At 41.7% G+C, this 24710-nt stretch overlaps 2 protein-coding genes across 4 annotated transcripts in view; one reads left to right on the forward strand and one right to left on the reverse strand.

Moving 5' to 3' along the window:
- Nucleotides 1-22152, reverse strand: part of Klhl14 (kelch-like 14) — a 122551-nt gene extending 100399 nt beyond the window's left edge. The window contains exons 1-2 of one of the 2 annotated variants that reach the window (XM_006525823.4): nucleotides 22137-22152; nucleotides 639-1634 (exon numbers count right to left, since the gene is read on the reverse strand). In XM_006525823.4, coding sequence (XP_006525886.1) covers nucleotides 639-1591 — 953 coding nt within the window. In that variant the 5' untranslated portion in view covers nucleotides 1592-1634; nucleotides 22137-22152. Of the gene's footprint in view, nucleotides 1-638; nucleotides 1635-3577; nucleotides 4237-22136 lie in introns of those variants that run through there. The other variant, NM_001081403.2, reaches the window with a different exon arrangement.
- Nucleotides 788-5330, forward strand: 4930426D05Rik (RIKEN cDNA 4930426D05 gene). Of its 2 annotated transcripts, NM_001271580.1 has the most exons (4): nucleotides 788-961; nucleotides 1930-2085; nucleotides 3032-3236; nucleotides 4245-5330. In NM_001271580.1, the coding sequence occupies exons 2-4, from the start codon at nucleotides 1998-2000 to the stop codon at nucleotides 4267-4269; spliced, it is 318 nt and encodes a 105-aa protein (NP_001258509.1). In that variant the 5' UTR covers nucleotides 788-961; nucleotides 1930-1997; the 3' UTR covers nucleotides 4270-5330. The 2 variants fall into 2 exon arrangements, with proteins under 2 accessions (NP_001258509.1, XP_030106481.1); XM_030250621.1 differs by lacking the exons at nucleotides 788-961; nucleotides 4245-5330 and having other exon boundaries at nucleotides 1792-2085; nucleotides 3032-3587.
- Nucleotides 22153-24710: the final 2558 nt, after the last annotated feature.

Below are 24710 nucleotides of genomic sequence, written 5' to 3' on the forward strand. Positions count from 1 at the left end.
AAAAGTTCACTTGGCCACAGAATGCCCATCATTACTATTCCTAGTAGTAGGAATAGACAACTCCTTTTGGGAGTTCAATCTAGAAAGAGAGCAGACCTCAGTCACAGCACAAACACCAACCAAAATATTAAAAACTTAAGTGCATGACAGAAAGACTATGAAGTTCTCTTCTGCTAACACTGAGAGTTCTTCCTGGCTCAAAACAGGACCGAGGAAGATCTGCACCACAGGCTCAATCTCCTTGAACAGGTCCACTTTAAGGGGCGGGCAGAGGGAGCTCTGACTGACCAAGGTGCCCAGAGCTGTTCTTCTAAACTGCATAGGCCTTTGGGCCCCACCTATCTGTTCAGTTTCAACCTCAGTCTGAAATCTTCAATGTTTCTTGCCCTGAAGACATGGGAATCTGGGCATTCAAGCGCTCAGGGATGCTGTTAGGCCAGGTCCCCGTTGCCCCTTCTGACACTCTAAAATCAACTTTCTCCATACCAGCTGAAGTGTTCGAAATGTTTTTTCACGTGCAGGAGCCTCCCGCCCAGCCCACCCAGTTCTCCCCTCCTCCTTGCCCCCTCCCCTCCCTCCGGCCTCTTCAACTCCCCACCACCCCATCCCACCCCGCCTTCCTCTTTGTTGTCTCCTACCTGCTGGCCAGGCTCTGCCTGCAGTGCTGCCTGAAGGGCATCAGGTGGTAGTTCATGGCGTCCAGCAGCAGCTTCTGGCAGACCGGGTCGGTGCGCATGAAATCCACCGACTGGACCCGCTCTACCAGCTCCGGGGCGGGGATGAGCGCAAAGCGGAGGCGCTTCATGAGGTCGGGCGCGTACTGCATGCGGGTCTCACGGTCGTGCTCCAGCCACAGCACGGACATCTGGAAAAGTGCCAGCTCCGACTCCACGGGGGGCGGCAGCGAGTCCAGCAGGGCACGCATCTCCTCGAAGTTAAGCAACAGCACATCTTCCACCAGGTACTTGTTGGCCAGCTTCTTGGTCTCCTCCAGGCCGTGCAGTGCGGCGATCTTGCACACCTGCTTGTAGTTCTGCACCGAGATCTGGTCGTTGAGGAACTGAACGCAGAGCTTGGTGACCTGAGGAATGTGCAGGATTTTGCTGACCGACAGCACTTCCTCCACGGTGTCCAGGGAGAGGGTCACGTTGGCTGTGTAGAGGTATTCAAGCACTAGGCGCAGCCCGATGGACGAGCAGCCCTGCAGCACTAGGTTGTTGATGGCTCTGGGGCTGGTCAGCAGCTTGTCGTCGGGGGAGGAGGAAGGAGTCCCGGGCTCCTCCTGTGGCGGCGGCTGCTGCTGCTGTGGAGGCTGCTGCTGAGGCTGCTGCTGCTGCTGCTGGTCCTTGGGGGCCCCCAGGCCGTCCTGGCCGCCGACCCCTCCCCCGAGAGGGGGGTGGCTGGAGAAGAGTGATCGGAAGTACTGCGAGCAGGAGGCCAGCACGGCCTTGTGGCAGTGGAACTGTTGGCCTTGGGCTGTCAGGGTTACGTCGCAAAATAGCTGCTTCCTCCACAGCAGGTTGAGACCGTGCAGCAGGTTGTCACTGTGGCTGGGGTCGAAGGTGGAGGTCCTGTCCCCGGATCTGGACATGGCGAGCTGACTCTGCGCACCTGGCTTTAAACCCTCCTCCAACCTGGCAGACGGGTGGGGGATGGGAGGGGTAGCAGGGAGGTGTAGGGGGTGGGGTGTGGTGTGGTCGGGGTGGGGAAGGGTGTGGAGGGGAGAGAGGAACAACAATCAAGGCCCCGCTTGGTTCCCTCCCTGCGCTCTTAGGATCCGAACCTAAGAGGGAGGTGTGAAGGCGCCGGGTCCTGAGCGCCTCCAGAAGGGTCCTCGTCTGGGGTCGGGACTTCGGTTCTGCTCCTTGCTATCTCTTATACACTTCGCCCCTCACTTTCCTAAAAGCACCCAGGCTTCTCTCTTGGCAGCAACAGCGGTGATAGCAGCGGCGGCAAAAGTGGAGGCTGAGGCCGTGACACCTCGTGGGCTCGAGTCCATGCCCGGCTGGATGAACGGAAAGGCCGGGAGTGGGGAGTCAGGGGGTGCCTCAAGAGCTCAGAGGCGACCGACGGCGGCGGTTCCAGGTCAACTGGTGCTGGAAGCTTTGCTTTTTCTTAGTTGGCCCAGTTTGGGGGTGGGGTGGGAAAAGGGGGGGCAGGCGTGCGGGTGGGCGATTCTTAGCTTTCTAAAAGCTGGGGACACCTTCGATTATCCGCGCTGCCCCGAAAAAGTCCTAGGCTCACAGTCTGAGAGAAGAGATAAAGCCCTTTCTTCTCCCGGGGAAGTGCAGCGGAGCGCGATGGGGACCCGCTCAGTGGACTCGGCAGAGGCGGGAGCTGTCCTTATCAATTCTAGCTCATTTCCCTCACCCCGGCCCTGCCCGCTTCCCCGCTTCGCAAACTGTTGGCTTTCCTCGCTGCCACCCCGATTTGCTAATTTTCCAGAGGCGCCTTTAAACCTGGCCAGAGACTCCTTCCACCCATACTACTCACCCCACCTCGGGCCCCCTTCTCCCTGCACCTTTGCTATATCAGAGCACGGAAGTTCAGTCACCTAGTTCCCCTTCCAGTGCGGGGCGGCCCCGAGGATGACTGGGGGCAAGTTGGGGTGCTAGGCTGGATTTAGAGCAGGAGACTAGAGGCCAGGAGGCACTGGTATGGATTGGTCTCCCTCGCTCTCAAGCACCAGGAGCAGTCGCTTTAACAAGAGGAACTATGAGAAGTTCAAGTTAGAAGGCAGGTGTTGGGGGAGGGGTGGCGGCCCGGGAATGAGGTGGGGGTGGGGGCGCGGTCCAGTGTGGAGGGGTCTCTGCTACGCACCCAGATGGATCTTGGGACAAGCATCCCTTCGATCCCCGGGGTTCAGCTTCCAGAGGTCCCCCACTCGGGCACCCCCCCCCCAACTCCCCCAGCCCTGAAGTACTTCTGTAAAAAGTCTGAGCCTCCCGCTTCTAGGTGGTAGGAGGCCGGGGAGGGGGAGGCTAGGTGAAATCCACAAACCGAGTCCTTAATCTGTAATTGCACCTTTCAGGGCTGAACAGGAAGGGACCCTCTTGCCCGTGTCCCGCCCGCGCGCCCGCCGGGACCACCGCCGCCGCCGCCCGGCTCCGAGGGACCCGCCGGACCTGCCCCTTCCGCTGCGGCTCACTCTGCCTTGCCCGGCGCGGCTTCTGGATCGCCGGCTTCATTCCTACCAGACTGGGCTCCTCTCCACTCACTTTCCCATCCTGTTCCAGGTGGACCCTAACCTCCCTCCCCCAGCCACAACCACCCTCCCCCAAAGCTCGGGCTTGCGGGGAAACATTTGAGTCCTCACTGGAAGTGGCCCTGGTCATACCTCTCTCTTGCTCTCCCAGCTTCGTTGTCTAGCCGCCCCCCCCCCAATCTTTTCCTAGTCTTTCCTTCTTGTTCTCCCCCCTTGCTTCCACCTCCCATCTGCTTATTTCTTGCAATGAGAGTTTTATTCTTTATAAGCGTTTGCCACACGACCCCCCCTTAAGTATCCCCCCCCGCACCCACAAGAACCCCAAAAGACAAGGAAAATACAGGCAAGGCAAACCCAAGGCCAGAAACTTACCTGCTGTCAGCCAGCTGCAAAGTCAGGGCTCACTTAAGCTCCCCCCAAAATCAATTGTCCTTCCTTTTTAAAGGTTTGCTCTCTCCTTGGGAGGGGAACACACCTTCTGGCTCCCAACTCCAGGCAGTCACTCTGTACAATTTATTTTGTCGTACATCATTTGATCACCATGAATTAGCAACAGCAAGAAAATATAGGAGAGGGAGAAAAGAGAGAAAGAGAGAGGAGAGAGAGGGAGAGAGAGGGAGAGAGAGAGAGGGAGCAGAGCTTTCTGCAAGAGAAGAAGAAGAAAAAATGTACGTGTGACAAATTATGCTACCAAGAAACAACACATCATTATCCTTGGGCCTGGGGCTCAGTGAGTCGTAACGAGAGTAATAGGAAATCCACGGTTGGGGAGAGAAATGGTCGTGCTTGGCCAGTAGAGAGAGACCATACAGGGGGATGGATGCTGGAGAGACTCGCAAAATTATGGCTCAAGGCTATTGTAAAAATTGTCGAGCGTAAATGACTGCGATTTCAAACATCTTTGGAAGAAAGAAGGGGAAAAAGCGAGCCCCCCTCCCTCCCTCTCCCTCTCTCTCCCTCTCTCTTCTCTTCTCTCTATAAAGAACCGTCAAGTTTTAGTGCGCATTGCTAATTAGTCAATTTCTCTCTGCCTTCACAGGCTGGCGACTTCGCTGCTGAGCTGAAACTGCTAATTTCTGTGACCAGCTTTTTTCTTAGCTGTGATCTGGATGAATGAGTAGCTGTCTCACAGAGATGACAAAAATAAACTCTAATCCCCCCCAAAATTTCCACTACATCTTTCTCATGCATAGATTTATGATCTTCAAGCGCTCTGTGCAATATGCAAACTTTTTTGTGTCTGTGTATATGCTGTTGTTTGCAGCTTCCACAACATCGGTATGCTGGGTTTTCCCTCCCACCCCCCAACCCCCTCATACTCTCAAATGCAGAAGCTGTCTGATCTCAAAGTAAGCTAGGAGCCACTTTAGCCTGTTTTGGTATCTAGGGTGTGGGGCTGACTTGGAAGATACCAGTCCCTGTCTAGGAGGGCTGAGGACATGCCAGAGGTGGGGGAAACACAGTTGGTTAAAACAGAGGACAGTTCCCTGTTTTTTTCCTCTCTGTACTATTCAAGCTTTATGGTTTTGTTGAAAAACATATTTTTTCTCTTATTATTTTTGTCTGGTTAAACAACCTCTTTTGAAGTTCTCTTGTCAGTCTTTGACACATAAGAGTACAGAAAGCACGTTTTTATTAAAACATTATCATATTGTCAGATTTGTGTTTCAATTAAGAGTCTTTGGTTTGCAGGAGCTAGGATTAACTGTTAGGGGACCCAGCTGCAATTTCACAAATGTAACCTTTCAACTTGGGGAGTTCACTTGATAAATAAGGGCCCTCCCATAGGACTCACACTGTTGACCCTGCTTAGCATTCAGAATGGACCTCAGCCTAATTCTAGGACCTTAAAGAAAGACATGTGTGTTTCTAGGACCAGAAAGGCATGTGCATTTTGGTAGAGGACATGTTCTTCATACTTATCTCATGATGTATGGTACCCTCATTGAGGCTGTCAATGGGAGTTGGAGGCATTCAAGAATCCCCCTCACACACATCCCACACTGTGGGGGGAGGGACAGAAACAGAAAAATATGTCCTTGAATAAAATGATTATAAAACAATGCTAGACATGAATTAAATTGAGTTTTGTTTGTCAATAAATATAGAATATGATTCACTCTAATGTGCTCTGGTTAGTAAATTTATTAAAATCACCCAAGGGTTGTCTTCTTACAACCTTCCCCCCCCATCCTTTGATTCATGAACGATGGAAAGACACCTGCTTAAGTGAGGGGGGAAGCTGAAAATTTCAAGGCTTAGAAATGGGGAATTTCCCAGCTAGAATGATAACATTAACATGCATATGTGATGTTTACTCAAATAAATGAAGGGGAATGAAACCAAAGCCCTTGCAAAGGCCCTTTGCCTTCCAGGTTCCTGCCTTACTGGAGAGTAACACTTCTTTATTGTGGTCTGGTTGAGGTCTTGCATTCTCCCCTCACACTTACCAGCCAAACAGAGCACATAACAAGACACAGACGGGGTCTATTTGTTGTTGTTGCTCTTTGGGACCAAAGAAAGAAAAGAAACAGATGAAGTTATGTGGTCACATCCTTTTCATTTTTGAACATCCATTATGGGGGTCTTGCAAAGGAAGACTGCATGATTGCAACACACTGCCTTTTGGGGGTTCAATGTCATGAAGAGTTAAAGATACTAAGTATGTGGAGTGCATGCAAAGTGTGTGCTCAACTTATGTTTCCTGTTGGCCATACTTGGAACTGAACCAAACTTTGAATAATGACACGATCATTTAAATTACAGCCTTCTCGTTGTATCATGAAGGAATTAAAGCATACTTTGGAGAGATTAAATTCTGTTTTGAATGTTTTAGCTTTTTTTTTCTTTTTGCTACTAATATAGCTAAGTCACTAATTATGAAAACTAGAGTTGCCATGCTTCCACACACTTCCCAACAGTACCAATGGCACATCTTAAGAATCTGTATATATCTGTGATTTTGTTATCTAACATCTATCTGGAAGAGACAGCAAGGAGAAGTGGGAACTTCTCATGGTGAAGCAGGTCTTGACATGAAGTGCTTGGCCCATTGTCCTCTGCATCTTAAAGCTAGTAAATTATTAATGTTTGGACTTTCAGAGGGAAAATAATGACAACTATGGGTATTCTGTAAGCAACCAATACCAAAAACAACCAACCAACAAACAAAAAAGTCCCCTCGTAATCAGTGCGCAAATGACCATGTCTATCTCATAAACCTCATGCCTCTAGCATCTTGCACAGGCTCTACTGCAGTGCTTGCTGGACTTTCAAATGCAATGGCACTATTTACAATAAGTCCTGTTATGAAAGATTCAATTTGCAGCAATCAGATGGCAGCTACTAAGCGATTGTAAGCATTTAAATTTTATCTCACTTCACTGTTCAACATACAGAAATTGCATCTCTGTGTTTGATCTATCCTGCTGAGCACTATCATTGGCTTGCAACTCTGCCACTGTTGTTTTTAAAATGGTAGAAAGGACTTGACTTTTCAAGAGCACTCAGCAGGATAGATTTCACATGGCAGAAGAGGATTGTCGTTGAAAAAAAAAACAACAACAATAACAACAATCATGTAGTAATCTAATCTAAGCAGTCTTTATACTTTGGCAGAATTATCAAAAGTATTCATCAGCTAATCTGCATTAAAGCCATGTATATTGGGAAGACCCTGAAATAACCACACTGACTGTCTAAGGGAGCAGCCTTCAGCTCTGAGTGATCTCGCCAGCCTTTTAGGTGACCAAGATAGAGTCTTATGGGAGCTCTGGTTGTCCATAGCCATCCTGTTGGACTGGACAGACTAGGAATATCTATAGCAACTCTAGGCTTGCTTGGGTGCCTAGCATGAGGGACTGTTTTGCTGAAATGATTTTTCTGCCTAGTAACATTTCTAATTCAGATTTTTGAGTGATCACCAAACTGTATAAATATCAGAGCCTGGCCTCTTCTGTGTTTCCTTCAGTAACGAATACTGCTTCATGAGATCTGATCCTTGAGATTGCTGCCATGTAGAATACATGCAAAAACAGGGATGTGGTGATTCCATGTTACAGATAGAATAAAGTTCAGTAAAGAAAGAGCCACATAGCTCCCTCAAAATGAGAGAATGGAGAAACCAAACACAAATTCATAACTTTCTAGGTTTTTAAAATGTAGATCTCCATTACATGGTCTGAAATATCCCAAAGCCATCGGCATCATGTAGTTTATTGGAGAGCAAAGATCTTTTAACATAGTAGTAAAAGCAATGGTGCTGTTGGCTAGAATTTCACCCAAACCCAAAGGTTTACTGTTGCTCCAATGGCTTGGACTTGGCTCTAGACATTCTAGGTTCCAGGTATGTGTGCAGTTCTAGTTCCTCTGGAGACAGTGCTCACTGGTAGCTGCTCTTTGGGCGTTCTGGATTCATGCATAAAACACTTATGGTTATGTTTTGTTCTTGGAAGAGGGTTTGAGTTCTACAAATAGAACTCTCAAGTAGCCATCCTTTTTGAAGTCAGCTTCAAGCAGTAGTACTCAGTATTGCTCATTGAGTTTGTGATCTGTGTGATGGACACTGTTATAAATCCTTCAGATGTTTTGCTTTCTTAATCCTCTTGCTAATCCTGAGTTTGGTAGACTGCAAGAGTTTCCCTGCCTCCAATCAGACTGGATCTATTTCCAACTCCTTGAATGTGAACTGTTCTAGCTAGTTTCTTAGAACAATAGAACATGCCAGAAGTGACTTTGTGCTAATTCTGAGTCTAAGCCTTAAGAGACATTATATGCTTTTAACTGTCCCCAATTCAACATTTTAGCTCTAAAAACTGTTGTGTGAAAGACTTCAGGCTAGTTTGGTTGGAAGTTGAGACCCTACATGGGCCAGACATTCTTCAGTTCACCTGATAACTGAACTCAAATGCACAAAAGAGTCAGGGCAAAAAGACAGCAGTCATAGGATGGCCTGGATTATTTATCCATATAGCCCTCAGCTAAGTAGACCAGTGCTGTTACTGGAGATTACTGACCAGGGCGATTCATTCCAGTGAGATCAGCTGATAAGGACAGGTGCCTTTATCATTTTAATAATGATAATCTAAGATGGGGAAAGCAGAAAAAAAATTGGAATTTTATGTTTTCAAAGGTAGACTTGCAATTCTCCCTGATTTGGTAGGCTAGCCAATCTACTTCACTGGAAACTGCCCCCATAAACATTCACTATTTATTCCTTCTTTTTATCTTTCATCCATCAAGTACATAGTGGGAATTTATTATATACCAAATAACATACTAAGTATTAAGTATAGAATAATGAATAAAATTGATTCTCATCCTTAGGGAGCTAATATTCTAATGGAGGAAACAGAGAAGTGAGACATAGAAAGTGGATAGCTAAAATTAATAATATATGTTGAAGAAACTGCAGTAGCAGAGTAAAGCAACTCCCTAACTTCTTAGTTCTTATTATCTGTGTATTTTTTCTATTACTTATCTGTTTGTCCCTTAGTTAGGGAAATCTATTTTACTATTACAACTAAACTACAATTTTCAAAAAAGAGCATTGCAGTTTGCAAAAATCTTCCATAGTTCATATCTCTGTATTAGATGCAAAAGTTACCCAATAAACACATTAATGGATTACTAAAAGTGAGTTTTCAAGTTTATCAGAAAAAATAAGGTGTGTGTAACATTTGGCAGTTAAAGAGATCGGTTAGGACATCTGAGCAGTGTGGAGTCCATCAAGTTCTTTACTCTATTGATTTGTTGTCTTACAATTAAGAAAACTATACTTTTCTGAAACTTTTGCCTACAGCACACGGAGAGGAGCTTAATGAGACCTTCAAGAATGCTTCAATCACTCAGCAAACATTGAAATTTTAGGCAACTGTTACTTCTATAGAGATGCTTAGACATAGTTGAGTGCTAGGTTCTGAGAAGGGTTCTGGGGAGTAATTCCAAATTTGAGCCTTGGGTCTGGCACTTTGCATTGTATAACTTTAGCATTAAACTCCCTCAGGAAGAGGATTACTACAGCACCTATCAAAGGATTTTAATGATCCTTATGCAAGGATGTATTATGTAGAAGAGATACTTGCTTAGAGAGTGCCATTTGAATGGTTGTTAAACAAGACAACAAGAGCAAGCTCAAAACCTCAACAACCACCACCAGGCACAACTAGGGCATCCTGTCTTAGTTTTTCTTTTATCTCTTTTTTGCCTTGTGTTCAACAGATACTCAGTGGATGCATTTGCTTCTCCATGGGCAGCAATAATTTATGATTCTATTCCAAGGGTGACTGACTACTTGAACAAAAGTATCACTACTTTTTACTTTGCTCTTTAATATTATATGTTCTATATGTTTATTACATGTTTAAAAAACCACCACTCCTTTACCTTTGATGACACTGATAGCTCATATTTGTCCTAGGAAATTAAGAGTTTTAAAAATTTAGGATATGTATTATTAATGGTGGAATGCGTCAACGTTCTCTGTTGTCAGTTGATCTTCATTCCAGTAATCCTGTTGAGACAAGAGTCCTCTGACTTCTGGATTTTACACACACACCTTTTGACTGTGCACGGATCATTTTTGTCTTTCAGGTCTTGTCTCAGTTTTCCTTCATGTAGAGGTACACAGAGCATTCCCTTCCTGTAACTACTCTATGGGGTGAACTGAAAAGCAGTAGCTAAAACAGATAGTTTGTAAGGGACCGTTGTGAACTTTCTTACTAAAATCAGCTGAAAGTTTAGGCCGTGGGAGGGGGGAAAGTGCATTCATTTTCTCCTGAAATTAGCCTGGAGGCTGGGGACCACAGGAATTCATGCTGTCACCACAAATAGGTCATATATGAATAGCAGATCAAGAATGTGGAAATATTCTGAGTGTACTAACAGGAATCATGTATTTTCCAAAATCATTTCACACATTTCAATAGTTTCCAAAGATAGTAGAATATTTTATTGTAGGCATGATAGATTTGGAATGCTCATTAAAAAATATGTACTGTTCCCCTCATAGCCAGGACATTTTTTATCATAGAGATATATTACCTGAAGTTGCAAATTATTCTAATCAACTTCTCCACTCTCAAATTTTTCTTTTTATTTGTGACACTATTTCCTCCTCTACTCATTCTTAAAAAATGAAGATGTGTGTCTCTTTGTCAGAATAGCCACTAATCATTTTATATTTAATGGAAAGTAATCGTCTAAGTTTTTAGTGAGATAGTTATGAGGCTAATAATCAAATATTGTTACGTCATAGAATTTATCACTTTCATTGAGACATTGGATCACAGGGCCCCTGTTTATATCTTAGATTCATGTCTGTTCTCTTGGCTTTTTTAATGTTAGAGCAAAGCTCTCTCTCCATTTTCATAAAATCTAGTTTCTTTTTTTCTTTTTATTATATCTTTCTTAGTTTTGTATTCCACCCCTACTATACTGTTGGTTTTCTAATGGCATACTCATAAAACTTTACTTAAGCTAGTCACATTCTATTTTTGATAATGGCATGCTGTAGAAGCATTATCTGAAAGCTTGTCTACATTTTAGGTATTAGCAGACTGAGTTAATAAGGAATTCTGTTGAGTATCTCATTGTATTTTTTTAAAGGGCAATCCATTAACTAAGTGTTGCTTTTAAAAAAAAGATCAAAATCCCATAGTAACATTCAGCCAAGGCTAATACAACATAACCAATATGAATTTGAATATTTTCATTTTGTGTTGATGTTGTATAGAGTTCAATTACAGAAATGAATATATTTGTGATGTTAAAGACTAAGTTAAATTCTCTATGGGGATTTAATTCTAGCTGTAAGGATATTTATCTTACTGTATCTCACTCTATTTGTTAATTTCCCTGTTTTTTTCTAACAGTCAAAAGAAACTGGATGCCTCCTTGCCTCTTTGTCTTCTTTCTTTACCCTTTCTCCCTCTCCTTTTTCATCCCCTTTGTCTTTCATATAAATGATGTATTCTGACTTTTCACTTTTGGGACTGGCTCACTCATACATCAAGATAAGAAAGTATAGGGCAAGCAGCTGTTTGTTCTGACGTGATCATGTACTGCTACTGCAAAGTCCTTGAAGAACATGGAGGTTTTTAAGAGGCTTCCTTGCCCACAGAACATTTGAAATCTCACAGTTTACATAAAAAGAAAGTTAAAGAGAGTATTTTTATATACATTGCTTTACTGATGGGAAGCTGAAAGAAACGCTCTAAACTATTAATAATAAAAAGGAATGCTCCAAAGTATTAATAGTAAAAATTGATGAATCATGCTAGAAGAATAAACTTATTTATGTTTTATTTTCTCCTGGGTAATGGCATGATGAGGTTTTGAGTAATGAAAGAGGACACAGTCAAAGTGAAAGAAAAGATTATTATTGACCTGTGTCAGGTAGTTAATTGGTTTACCTTGTGCTATTTTCTGTGTGTGTGTGTGCGTGTGTGTGTATGTGATGCTTTCTATAAAAACTAGCTTTTAAAAATTTTTAATGTATTAAGTAATGGGGAGTATGTATCTGTCCATGTGCACATCTGTCATTTACTTCTTTGAGAAGCCAACCAAATCTCTAACAAGAACCCATGGAAGTAAATGAATTTTTCTGATGAATAAAGAAATAGGACTAAATATAAATTTTCTTTTTGGACTCTAGAGTTGAGGAACATTCTCTTGCAAAGTCTGGATTCATCTTCTGTGGAGTTTACTTTTGGAGCTTTCTTCATCTTTAGTCTTGCTTGGGTTCTTTTCAGTTTCTTCTGCCTGCACATCTCCAGCCCAGACTTGCCTGGAAATTCTGGTGGTTTGCAAGGATCCAGCTGACTAGTTGGAGCCTAGTGGGATGTGAACCTGTCTCTGCTGGGATAGAATTCTTCCCATTGTACTGACACATAATGATTCCGCAGAGCACTCATCCACCATTCGTCATGTATGATCAATGCATTTGTCATGTACCGAAGTACTCAAGATTGTAGATCAGGTCTGAGAAGTAATGCCTTGACTTTTGTACACTACAAGAGCACATGGTGCTATGAGACTTAATTATCAAGGCTCATCATTTAATATGGTTAAATCTACATTTTACATTTCTACAGAAATTCAGAAACTCTTCTAGCTTGGAAACCTCTAATCTGGCTTCCAAATCTACAGATTCATGATGGCAGCCAGCTACCTTTACTCCATGTTGCTCTATTCCAATGGCCCCATGACATCAACCCCTAGAGTGTGTGAGTGTGAGCTTATCTTGGTTGTAGCATAAATTTTCTAGTAAAAAGGAATTTATTAAAATATATGGGTATATTTTTACATATAAAATATGTACATATCACAAATGTACATATTTTACCACTTTGTGTGTTTTCTCATAAAGGTACTATATACAATTATTATATATATGAATTTTGTAACACTTAAGATTTATTTTATCCATCTTTAGTGAGTGACACTAGTTAAAATGCCATTTTACCACCGTGTAACAGTTTTAGTGAGGTAAAAATATATCTCCTATGACCCACACTGATTCTATTTAAGGATATACACCCACATTTTCTCAGGGGCTTTGTAACTTTCAAAAAAGTATATTAATGGGTAAAAGATGCCAGTATTAACACAAGACATCTACAGTGTGTTATGCTACCCTCTAAATATTTCAAAGAGAGCAGCAGCAATTCCTACAACCAAAGTCCCTGTGCTGTGAGTGGACAGAATACACTGTAGGCAAATGAGCTTTGATTCTGAATCCCAGGTGAGGCAGATAGTCCCAAACAAAGTTTGATTAAAGTAATCTGATAATCTTATGCTCTAACAGTTTCGGGGCAGCACAAAGCTCTTATCATAACAACCCGATCAAAAACTAAGTATTCGCCAGTATCTCTACTTCCACTTCCGGTATCCTCTACTCCCATATCCTCTACCTCTGATATACTCTTTCTGGTATCCTATAGAGGTTGAAGGAAGCTCCCACTCGTCCTTACTCTACTGACAAGAGATGCACTTCTACTGTAAGATGCACTTCTACTGTAAAGGCCAAGGGTAGTTTAAATAATTTCTGAAGTTACAGCATACTGTAAGCCTCACGCACTTTGCTGAAGAAATAAGCTTACTACATGACACTATAGTTCTCTAAAAAAAACCAAAAAAAAACCAAAAAAACCTCAAACCTCCCCAAACTAAAGACATGTAACAAGCAAAAGAGAACTTATTGATGTTGATCTATTAAGCCATTTGCCTAAAATACCTACAGTCTTTTCACATGAAACAAAAAAAAACAAGTCATTAAAGCTATGGTTTGCCAGACAATTACTTTGTTAGATCTCAAGAAATTGCATAATAAATTGTATACACGTATCAAACATGCACGGCCAAAGACTATAGCAAGCTGTGTGTTTCCGGTCTACTTACTCGTTCATCCAAACGGCAGCTTTTGTTTTTCAGAATAAGTCTATATCTTTTTGAAAGCTTTTGTAAAAAATATGACTATACATTTATTTATCTAACCAAGTACAAATAACTGAAACACTTAATATGCACGGTAATAAGGAAATGCACGAATAACTTCATTATTAATGTCTATTGATTATTTATAATTTTGAGTAGACAAGTGTATCTGCTGGATTCCTATCATGTAAACCTATATGTATGTTTTGGCTTTTACCTGTTTGTGGGAGCATTTACAATCTACATTATGGACATTTTTATTGCTTTTCACACTTATTTGATATGTGCATAACCCAGGTCAGCTTACAGTGGCTGGTGTTTACTCAATTTGATTACTATGTTACATTTCTGGGCTTATTTTCCCTTTGGAAAATTAAATGTACAAGAAAGCCTAGTAAATCTTTACTTAAAAATTCCAAACTTTAGATTGATTTCAGCAGTGAGTCTGTATTGATCTCCAAAGCTTTGCGTTCCTAACTAAAAACTAATCTTTATTTCACCCTTTAGTGACTGCAGCCATAAATATGCTCACTCCTACCAGAAGAGAGTGGATTAATGGTTATTGGAGACTAGGTCTTCCAACTGGGCCTGGGAACCCTAACCTTTGGAGGACAACAGGAAGGCTTTTACCCCTTGTCAGCTATAATCCCTGGGTGCATTTCTGACATTTACCTGAGTGTTAAAGAGATGCGGGAGCAGGGGCTTGGAATGAAGCACAGAGCTCAGTCTTGGCTGTTAATCACTCACTGTTAGATTGACTGTGGTGCCTGACCCTGGCCGTTTCTAGCCCCTGGAGTCTCAGAAAGCACAGATCCAGCCTGGAGTTCAGGTTAGCTCCTCCTGGGGAAGCTTGCTAGGCCCTGCCTTCAAAGAAGGACTTAACTGCACTCCTAAAATCCACCTATCATTGACCCAGCTTTTCTGTTTCAATGGAACAAACATTTGAAGGACTGAGAGTGTGCCCATCTGCCAGATGTAATTATGGAGGATAAAAGAGTTAAAGAGGAACAAGCAAGTTAGTCTCCTGTTGTTTGTTTCTTTGTTTTAAATAGGGATCATCAACAATGTGCCAGGCTGTGACAGAAAGCTGTCTGACAACTGGAAAGGAAGCTGTGGGGCTTCTCAAAGAGGAGACCCTGGCAACCCCTCAGTCACACACAACCTGGGGTGCTAAATTGGAGTCTCAGGGAGCCAGGCCTCTGAATTCACCCTATCTAGGTAGCTCTTGTGTTCTATATAAACTGAGACTTTCAAGCAGTGTGATGTTTCTATGTGAGGAGAGTGAGCGCCATTTAACCACTTTCCGTGGTAAAGGTAAGAATTGTAATTTCTTTGCATCTGATGGCACCAACTATGTGTCTTCCTTCTTCTAACAGAATCTTAATTTTTTAATTTAATTAATTAATTAATTAATTAGTTTGTTTGTTTTGTTTTGTTTTTTGAGACAGGGTTTCTCTGTATAGCCCTGGCTGTCCTGGAACTCACTTTGTAGACCAGGCTGGCCTCGAACTCAGAAATCCGCCTGTCTCTGCCTCCCAAGTGCTGGGATTAAAGGCGTGCGCCACCACACCCGGCCAGAATCTTAATTTTTACTTTGGTTCCTTGATGACAAGCTAAAAGTCCCAGCTCCCTGGCAGCAAAGTGCAGGAGGGGCTGCTATGGTATACTTAGGACGTCTCTTTAAGGCAGGACTGGGAACTTGGTGTTCTTCCTGCCCTCCAATGAGCTGTTAGAATGTGCCTCTCATCAGCTGGAACCCAGCAGCACAACCAAGATCACAAAGACAGACAGACCTGACACTTGTAATGGTAAGTCGTGAAGCTGAAAGGGATTCGGCTTCTGACGAATTCAGAAACCATTGCACCAGTTCTAGATTGCCTGAATGGACCTCTTTTACATCTGACATAAAAAACTGAACTTAAAACATTTTATCTCTGATCCCAGATGATTTTTGTTTGTTGTAATCCATAGATGACAACGATTGCTAAGTGATGCGAAGTTTCAGACGCTGGGGCTGCTAGAGGACATCGCCCACTGCAGGTGTTATGACTGACTGTGGGGTGTAAGAGTCTTATCTGCACACCAGTATTGATTGTAATTTCTGTTGTTTTACAAATCAGAGTCACTTCTGATATCACCTACAGTTTCAGGAAGGGACATAAATCTGTCCATTGCCTAGAGGCAGCAGATGTGTTTGCATGGCTAGCTGGACAAAGGAATCTAGGAGGACCACAGCCCCCCAAAAGGCACACAGGCAAGGATCTAGACTATCTATCTAGCAATTGATCATTTAGTGATGTCTTCATGCTCCATGAAGTTAACCTTTTTCAGACTTAAGCCTGGGACTGTTACATATGGATGAAAAGCAATGTCTTTTAAAAGTTCTTCAAAGCTTATCTAAAGTCTTCTCACCAGGAAAAAGACTCTCTCTCTTTCTCTCTCCCTCCCTCTCTCCCTCCCTCCCTCCCTCTCTCCCTCCCTCCCTCCCTCTCTCCCTCCCTTTCCCCCTCTCTCTATGTATGTGTGTATGTGTGTGTGTGTGTGTGTGTGTATGTATGTGTGTGTGTGTACATATAAGCATGTGGGCATGCAGGCACATGTGCAAACCTGTAAGTGTGGTGGTTAGAATTCAATGCCAGGTGCCATTCTCAGTAACGCCCCACTCTCTTGAGACAGGGCCTCTCACTGAGTCTGGAGTTTACTGATTCAGCTAGACTGTGAACGACATGGGTCTGTTCATCTCAGCTGGGATTACAGATGCCAGCTATTGCATGCAGTTTTATATGTGGCTTCTTGGGGAACTAACCTCAGGCCCTCATGTTTGTTCAGCAAGTACTTTCAAACTTAGCTGTATCCTCTGATCCTGTGTTTCTTCGATTCCTTTAGGTTTTGTTTTGTTTTAATCCCCTCTATGTTCAGATCTGATGCTGTGAAGTCCCTGTATTTGTGCAGGGATGACACGTTTGAAACCTATCATCATGAACAGATGGGGTGATGCATAAATACGGTGAGCTGAAGATCTTCGTTCCTGTCCTTGTGTTTACTCCATTATTTCTGCTATTTATTAGAGGTCTTTCCCTCTTTTCTTATTTTCCTAATTCTGCTATAGGTTCAGCTACCTGTACATTCACTGCTATACTTCCTCATTTTTGTCAAACGTTCACTTGACCATGTGAATTCATTATGAAATTGTGCAACCCAACATCTAGTATGACATTGGTTATATTAGAATAGAGATGCTCAAAGTGTTTTCTAACACTGGACAATTGTAATGCCATCATCCCAAAACCTGCAGAAATGCAGATTCTTAGACTCTCTTCCACATCTACTAAAATAGAGACTCTGGAGGAGCTGAGGAAGTGCAACAGTTTATGGCTCTAAAGCCTTCTAGGTAATTATGATGGCGGCTTACATCTGAGAACCAATGTTCTAGAAGAATCTAGCCATATCTTCACATCAGCACACTGAGAATGCTTAAAAGTTAATATTCCTTAATGTACTCACCCAAGTGAAATACTAGAGAGATTTCCAGATGTTAACAATTGAACAGTTAGTTATATTATTTTTATCTCATGCATCTTTAGTCTGTAGATAACTGGGTCAGGTAATATGACTCAGTCTTAGCATTAATAATCATACCTGATTTCACTCTTTGAGTTGCTGACATAAAAAACCTGCAATAGAGTCAAGTATCGCATCTAAGTGAATGCAAGCTGATGGGAACAGGGCAGTTCACACAAACACTTGCTACATCATGCTTAATTATTTTCTCTCTATTGATGCTTATCTCACATCAAATACTAGAGTTGGCAAAAGAAATACTTAATAAATGAACACTTAACTGAATGATATTTTAAATGTGATTTGTTAATGAACTAAGGATAAAAATCAATGGGAGTTTTAAGCCAAATTCATTCCCACAGACACAGGACTTTATTTTTTATTTTTTAAAATTTCAACTTTCTTACTACAAATTTGACATCAAGACATTTGAAAAAGGTTAGTGCTGACCTAGAGATGCACTTCAAGAATGGCTTGCCTTCATTTTCATAAATTACATAAACTCAGAGTGCTAGTGGGCCACAGTTACAAGGCCTATGTGCTTTCTATGCCACTATTTAATATCAAGAGAATAGAATTTTCCAAGAATACAGCTATATCATTTACAAATTCACTTAAAAGATTCTTGAACACATTTTTATTGTGCTTGCAATATGAGTCAGGATATTAAATTTCATTAGTTTACTAAGTACAGCTTGAATCGTATTTTGAATAGAATATATTAAAATAAAAATTTTATTAAGTTATGGGGAAAATAATACAAAGAATCTTTCAATAGCCTAGCACCTTGCCCAATGCTCAATTTATTAAAAGCCTTAGCGAAGTTGCTTTCCAGCACTGTCACTTGCCACTCTAACCAAATATCTCGAGGTTTGATGATGCTTTCATGTAGCTCCGAGAGTCTTAAAAAAATAACATCAATCCTAAGACTCTTAATCTTTTTGTAAGCTTTCCAAAAACAGCAAATCACAAACCACAGTGTTTTGAGGCAAACTTCTGATAAAGAATTTGGAGTTCTTTCAATAAGAAAACAAAAATCAAATTTCCAAGAGTGTGCCGTAGTGGAAAAGATTCAAAGTTCGCTGTTCGAAAGCTATGCCCAAGTCCTACCTCTGTGGTTTACATGGCCAGGTTATTTACTCCCCTAAGCAATCTCCCTTCCCTCTCAGGTAAAACCAGGTACTCACATATGCTAGATGAGTGCTCTACCACTGAATAATATCTCTAAGCCTCAGTTTTCTCATCTGTAAATGGGGAGTGATGGTGCTTACTAATAGTTTTTATTTTATTTTATTTTTACATCAAACAGAACTGTGTTGATTTCCTAGCCCAATGATAGGCAAAGAATAGAGATGATGGTTACTATGACTATAAAAGGGAGTGAAAGTATGTACAAAATAATTTATAAAACACAGAGGTATGTACATACTGGGTGATATATTAGTTTCCCCCCTGAAACAAAGAACAAATTTATAGTTGAGGCATCTTACAAAAGCATCTGTTTCGGCAAATTTATATCAGTTTGATCCCATGACTTCATTTAGTTTGTTCAGCTGAAAGCACACACGATTTAAAATAATCCCCAGGCCTTCTGCCAGTCTTTATGTGGAAAGCCCTGTACAGGTTTCTGGAGACTCAAAAGCAACCCTTGACCTCTCGTGTAGTAAGAGATAGGAATGGAAAAGAGTATCCACGCAGACCACATGTCTCTCAGGATGAGGAGTGTGGCAATACATTTTTAAAGAGAAAAAGAAAGTCTGGAAAGCAATTGGATGATGGTATCTACAAGTAACCCTATCTGTGGCTCCTTCACGTTAGCTTCTGGTATTCTCCCTAAAATAGCAGCAGCAATAATAAAATGAAGGTGAGCCTTGTTTAGAAGTTCAGCTTTTTTTGGGAAGTGAATACTTCCCTTATTATTCACTTCCTTAAATCCATCCTGTCTCATGTGCTAGCACTTTGATGAGTAAGAATATTTGCTCTGGAACAGTTCATCATTCCAACTCTACTGCACACAAGAAGGCAGATAAGAAGCTAAGTAATTATTGCATAAGGACCTGCAACTAAGCAGACACAGTAGCCCCAGACAAAGCAGCACTCTGTGCCATCCTACCTTGAAAATGGTGACACAGGTGATTCTGCCATGGGGCCTACTGTGTTTGAAGTTACAGACATGTGGGATTGCTCCTACAGAACTCGGGCTTTCAGTGCATAGTCTATAGATACCTAAGCCTACTTGAAAGCTTTTCATGGATTTGAGAGATTAAAGTTTATTTTCAACACAGTATAAAGACTTTTTTTGCCATTTCCCTGGGCTTACATTTGTATTGATTGTGGAAAAGCAATGAGGGCGAGATCTCTGGTGGCAGTGGGAAACAGTGTCACCCACCAAGTGGGTGGTCATTGTGTCCTTTAATATTTGGCTGTGTACTCACAATGCAAAGAAATGGCCAGTTTCACTTTAGGAAGTTAAGTATTATTTATTCACTTTACTAAATCTTAACCTTTAATATATACCTTTTAAATAGTCTGTGTGGAAAAAATAGGAAGTTTTCCTGCATACTGACATTTTAATGTTAGTTTGTTTAAAAACAAAAAAACAAACATTTGTGCAACTCTTGGAGTTGCAAGCTAAACTAACCACAGACAATGATTTGGTTTGATCTTATTCAGAGTTGGATGTATTGTAGAATATTAACTCCCACAAATGAACCTGTCACTTTAAGAATAACACTAACAGGTTCATTAACAATAATACAGTTTGAACTTTAGGTGTAACATAGAGTCCAAAGAATTAATATTTCACAATGAATTTTACTTAAATAGTTTTCTAATGAGATTGAGGACATTATTAATAGATAGATTTTTTTAAAATGTTGTATAATGATGTGTACCAGTGTACTTTGTACAGATTAGTGAAGCAATCTCCTCTCCCCCTCAGGTAAAACTAGGGATTTAGGTATACTAGACGAGTACTCTACCACTGAATAATATCTAGCCTTTGAAACAGTCTTTTCTAAAAATGAATATTTAATTTTACATCCAGAGGCATGCACACATGTGTGAGTGTGTGCACACATACACACACATACAAACACCTGCCACCCTACACATCATGTAATGACAAAAGGCTCATGAAAAACAGAACTATTAACATGAGTATAAAGTATTAATTAGTACTATGATGTCACATAATGTGGGACATTGAAATATGATGCACATTGACTTTTGGAACTGTATTAAAAAGATATCTAAATTTTTATCATATGGCTATGAAAGAGAGAGGCCTTTCCATTTCTATGTGTCTAGGTTAATCTGAACTTTCTTTATGCACTTTTAGTATAGCAGCATATTAAAATGAATATATAAATGAACATGAAAATACGGTTTACCATATTTATCCAGATGAAAAGGAAGGTGTGATTCTAACTAATTTGTTTGGATAACATTCATTACTTTTCACAGAAGTGTAATTTATTTTTAACATATAATATGTTTGTTGCCTTTGAGTGAACTGAGAAGTTATTTTCAAAATATCTTCCTTATATTCTTAGTGACTATTAGTAGGCATGTGATTAAGTTACTCTGAAACACTTAGCCTGTTTATTTTGTTTTGTTTATGTGGCAGAAACTCACTGCACGGCACTGGCTTGCCTATAACTCACAGAGCTCTGCCTTCCTAAGAAAGAGATGAGGAGAAAGAGATGAGATTAAAGGCTTGGGACAGCACACCAGACTCTCCATATTTTTGAATGTAAGTTTCTTGAAGCAAAAGGAAGGAGAGGCACTTATGTGAAATACAAGAAAATGTTGGTGACATGTTTATCTTTCCCCCTTCATATCTCATGTACATGTACCCCAGGCTTTCCCCATTCATATCTCATGTACATGTACCCCAGGCTTTCCCCCTTCATAGCTCATGTACATGTACCCCAGGCTTTCCCCCTTCATATCTCATGTACATGTACCCCAGGCTGACCTCCAGTTCTCACTATGCAGCAGGGGGAGGATGCTCCCCCAAACACACACACATGATACTGTATCGCCATAGTTGGGGTGTGCCAGGGATCCAACCCAGAGACTCCTGTATTTTAGAAAAAAATGTCTAATAAGTGACTCTAACAGGGCCATGTAGAATATGAGGATCTCTCTGGGGGTGGTGATGGAATCACCAATGGGCTTCATGTGGATCCCCAGGAGATGACTCTCTTATGGGCAAGTGCCTCTGGTAAGCTCCTAGGGCCATTTATTCTTTGAAGGCCAAAATAGTTCTACCACTGGAGCATGAGGTGCTTTGATTTTGCGATACCTGGGGATGTCAAAATTACCTTCAGGGATGATTATTAAAAACCTACTGTCAAATAACTTTATTTTACTGTAATCTAAAAAATAAACATTGAACTTGAAGTTTCGTTTTAAATGTGTACATGTATGTGTATGTATCTACCTATATCTGGTGTATAAAGTATACTAGCTGTCATAATGTGGGCATTATGTCATTGAAAGGCTGTAGGAGCTTTTGTTACAATAGGAGCTAGTGACTATTGAAGTGCACTTCTTACAGTTTTCTTTCAACTCTTTGTTTGATTTTTTATTTTTGTATTTCTGTTTTGTTTTTTCTTTCCTTTTCTGTGAAGTTCTAGCTCAGTACCTTTATTGTAATTGACTCCCCTAGGCTCTGTCCACTTTTATTAAGCACCAAAATGTCAGCTAGTTAGCCAAAAGATGTTGCTGAACTCTGCACGGTTCACTGCACACCCATATTTAAAGGTACATATGCACTTGGGATATCTTGTACAGTGCGAGGCATGGGTCAAAGAGCAGGGAAACCTCTCTCTCCTCCAGAGTTTTCCCTTGTACCCAGGCCCATCAGCTTGAGGCTGGACACTTGGGGGAAATCCAAATGCCTGCAAAGTGGTAACATAAAACGTGGTACCTTGCTGTGAAGGAAGGAATCCAGGCCCTGCTCTGTCGGGATCTGGAAAGCTGGAAAGCAGAAATGTCAAGGAGGCTCAGAGGTAGAGGCCCATCCTGTGCCAAAGGAAAGTTTGAAGGATGTGAAGGTCAGAGACAGCTACAGTAGTCTTGCCAGGAGCCCCGGTGTTGATATGGCAAGATCATGGGCCCCAGTGGCAACTGGACTGAGTTTGAACCTCGTTCCCCTTCTTGCTTCCCAGCTGAGTGACTTGAGGCGATCTCCTTAATCTCTGTGTGCATCAGCCTCCTCAAGTAGTTAATGAGGACAATCGTATCTGAGTGGAGACTCAGTGAGAGCAGGCATGTAGCATGGCTAGAACACAGTTGGTGTCCAGTAAATGTCTATTTTCATTTTCTATTTCAAAGGTTTCCACCTTAACATGTGTTATATTTTGAATTACCCCCTTTTCTTTCAGAAAACAATTCTACATCTTCTAACATCTTTACTGCACCTTAACAGATTTACCTGTTTTAAAGCTTTGTGTAATACTTAACATGTATTGTTATAAATACTTTCCCACAAGAGATGCATCCGGAGGGTAGAGTGCTCATTGTTTTCTCCTGGTCACCACAGTCAGTCTTGTCTTCCAGAAATTCCAAGAAGCTTGTGATGTGTGACCTTCCCCTTTCTCTTTCCTTCTCTTTGTGTAAAGCTTGCCAGCAATGTTTGAGCACACTGTGGTTTCCTCAGTGTCACCAGTTGAGCTTATGAAACAGTAAAGAGTTAACTAGCAGACACCCCAGCATCTAATCTTTGTTTGCAGAGGGGTCTCAGAGCTTTTCACAGGCACTGTGTGGTATAGTCCTTGCTGCAGAAGCATATCCTTTGGTTGTGATTTCTAATAAAAATTCACACCTAACTACAATATATTTTGATTTTTTTCTGACATTTCCTGGAGTAATTAGCATGCAAAGCATCATATAGTGTACCTTTTTCTTGAGGGTCTGGAGAGCAGTTAAGAACACTTATTGCTATTGCCAAAGACTGGGTTTCATTCTCAGTGCCCATGTTGGGCAGCTCACAACTGCCTGAGACTCCAGCTCCAAGGTTTTCTACATTACCCTCAGCTGGCCTCTGCAGACATCTACACACATATGGCCATACATATCCACACATAAAATAAAATATGTCTAGTAAGAGAAAAGTAGAAACGTAGCAAGTCCACAGTCAGTAGATTACCTGCTTTACAGAGCACCTAATCTCTACCTGAAAAAAACTAGTTTGACTAATAATTTGCTGTTTGAAATGAGAAGGTTTGGAAGGGAAGAAGACTAATACAAGAGAAATTATGATCATATTTGTTAAAGATTGACAATACAGAGTGTGATCAGTATTAATAATGACCACACTGTTGACCTATCATCTCTCTAGTGTTAAAAACTACTCATCCAGTCTCTCTAATGGAGAGAAATACAGTTAAGAGAATTGAACTTGAGACAAACACGAACAGACAAGGCCAAGACAAAACCATTTGAGAGCCAACAGCACAAGTCCAGAGGAGCAACTGCCACCGAAATAGCGGTGTGCCTTAGGAAAGCACAGATTGTCTCAAGCATCCGGTGTATTACAGTGAGAGTGTCACAGCTGGCCTTCTGTGATGTGACTGTGAAGGTTCCTGGGTGATGTTGAAGGAAAGGACAAGTCTTGACAGTCGTGTAGGACAGTCAACATAATAAACACAACAATCTCAGAAAAGAATAGGAAGTGAGAATCACCAAAATACCACTCACAAGTTCTCTGAATTGCAATCTTTCCATTGCTGGTGAACAATTCAGTATCTTTTATTTAGTGGAGTTGTGTGTGTGTGTATGTGTGTGTGTGTGTGTGTGTGTGTGTATGGTGGTGTATGCGCATATGTGTATCTCTCTGTGTGTGTATGTGTGTTTATATGTGTGTGTGATTATGGGGGGGTTGCACACATACACCTTTGGTGGTTTTTTTGAGACAGGTTGGGTTTTTTTGTTGTTGTTGTTGTTTTGTTTTTTGGGTTTTTTTTTTTTTTGCCTGGAACCTTGGGCTCACTGATCAGGCTATGGAACCCCAGGTATCTACTGTGTCTGCCTTCCCAACACTAGGTTTGCAAACACACACTGGGCAAGTTTGTACTTGGGTCCTTGTGGTAGAACTCCTGTGCTTGCACATTGAGCACTTCTCTGATATGAACAAACCCTTAGTCACATGTGTAAATGGGAAATGTCTGATCACTGATATGGTAAGGCCTTTAGACTTCCTTTAGCCACAGCAGCTGCCTTAGATCTTGCCTTACATCAGGCTTAGATCTCTAGTGCATGTGGCTGACATTCTCCTGAAACCCTCCTTGTCCATTTTCTTCCCCTCTGTAGAGGTCACATGGTTCCTTTACCCTGTGAAAAATAGGTCTGGTATTTCCAAGGTGGGCTACAAAGTACAGTGGGAATTCGTGTCAAACTCCACACCCAGAGTCTCCTTCATTCAGCCCCATGTGCTGTGTGTAAAGCATACAGCAGGTAATTATCTGCCATTTCATATCATGGCTGCCTTTTGCCATTTCTT

This window comes from Mus musculus, chromosome 18, assembly GCF_000001635.26.
Source record: "Mus musculus strain C57BL/6J chromosome 18, GRCm38.p6 C57BL/6J".
Taxonomy (NCBI): domain Eukaryota; kingdom Metazoa; phylum Chordata; class Mammalia; order Rodentia; family Muridae; genus Mus; species Mus musculus.

Excerpts from the sequence above, each read along its gene's own strand:
- 4930426D05Rik (XM_030250621.1), top strand. The coding sequence starts at position 1,998 with ATGCCCGGCTGGATGAACGGAAAGGCCGGGAGTGGGGAGTCAGGGGGT. Across the intron at positions 2,086-3,031 it reads ACCGACGGCGGCGGTTCCAG|GGCTGAACAGGAAGGGACCC; the intron begins GTCAACTGGTGC and ends TGCACCTTTCAG.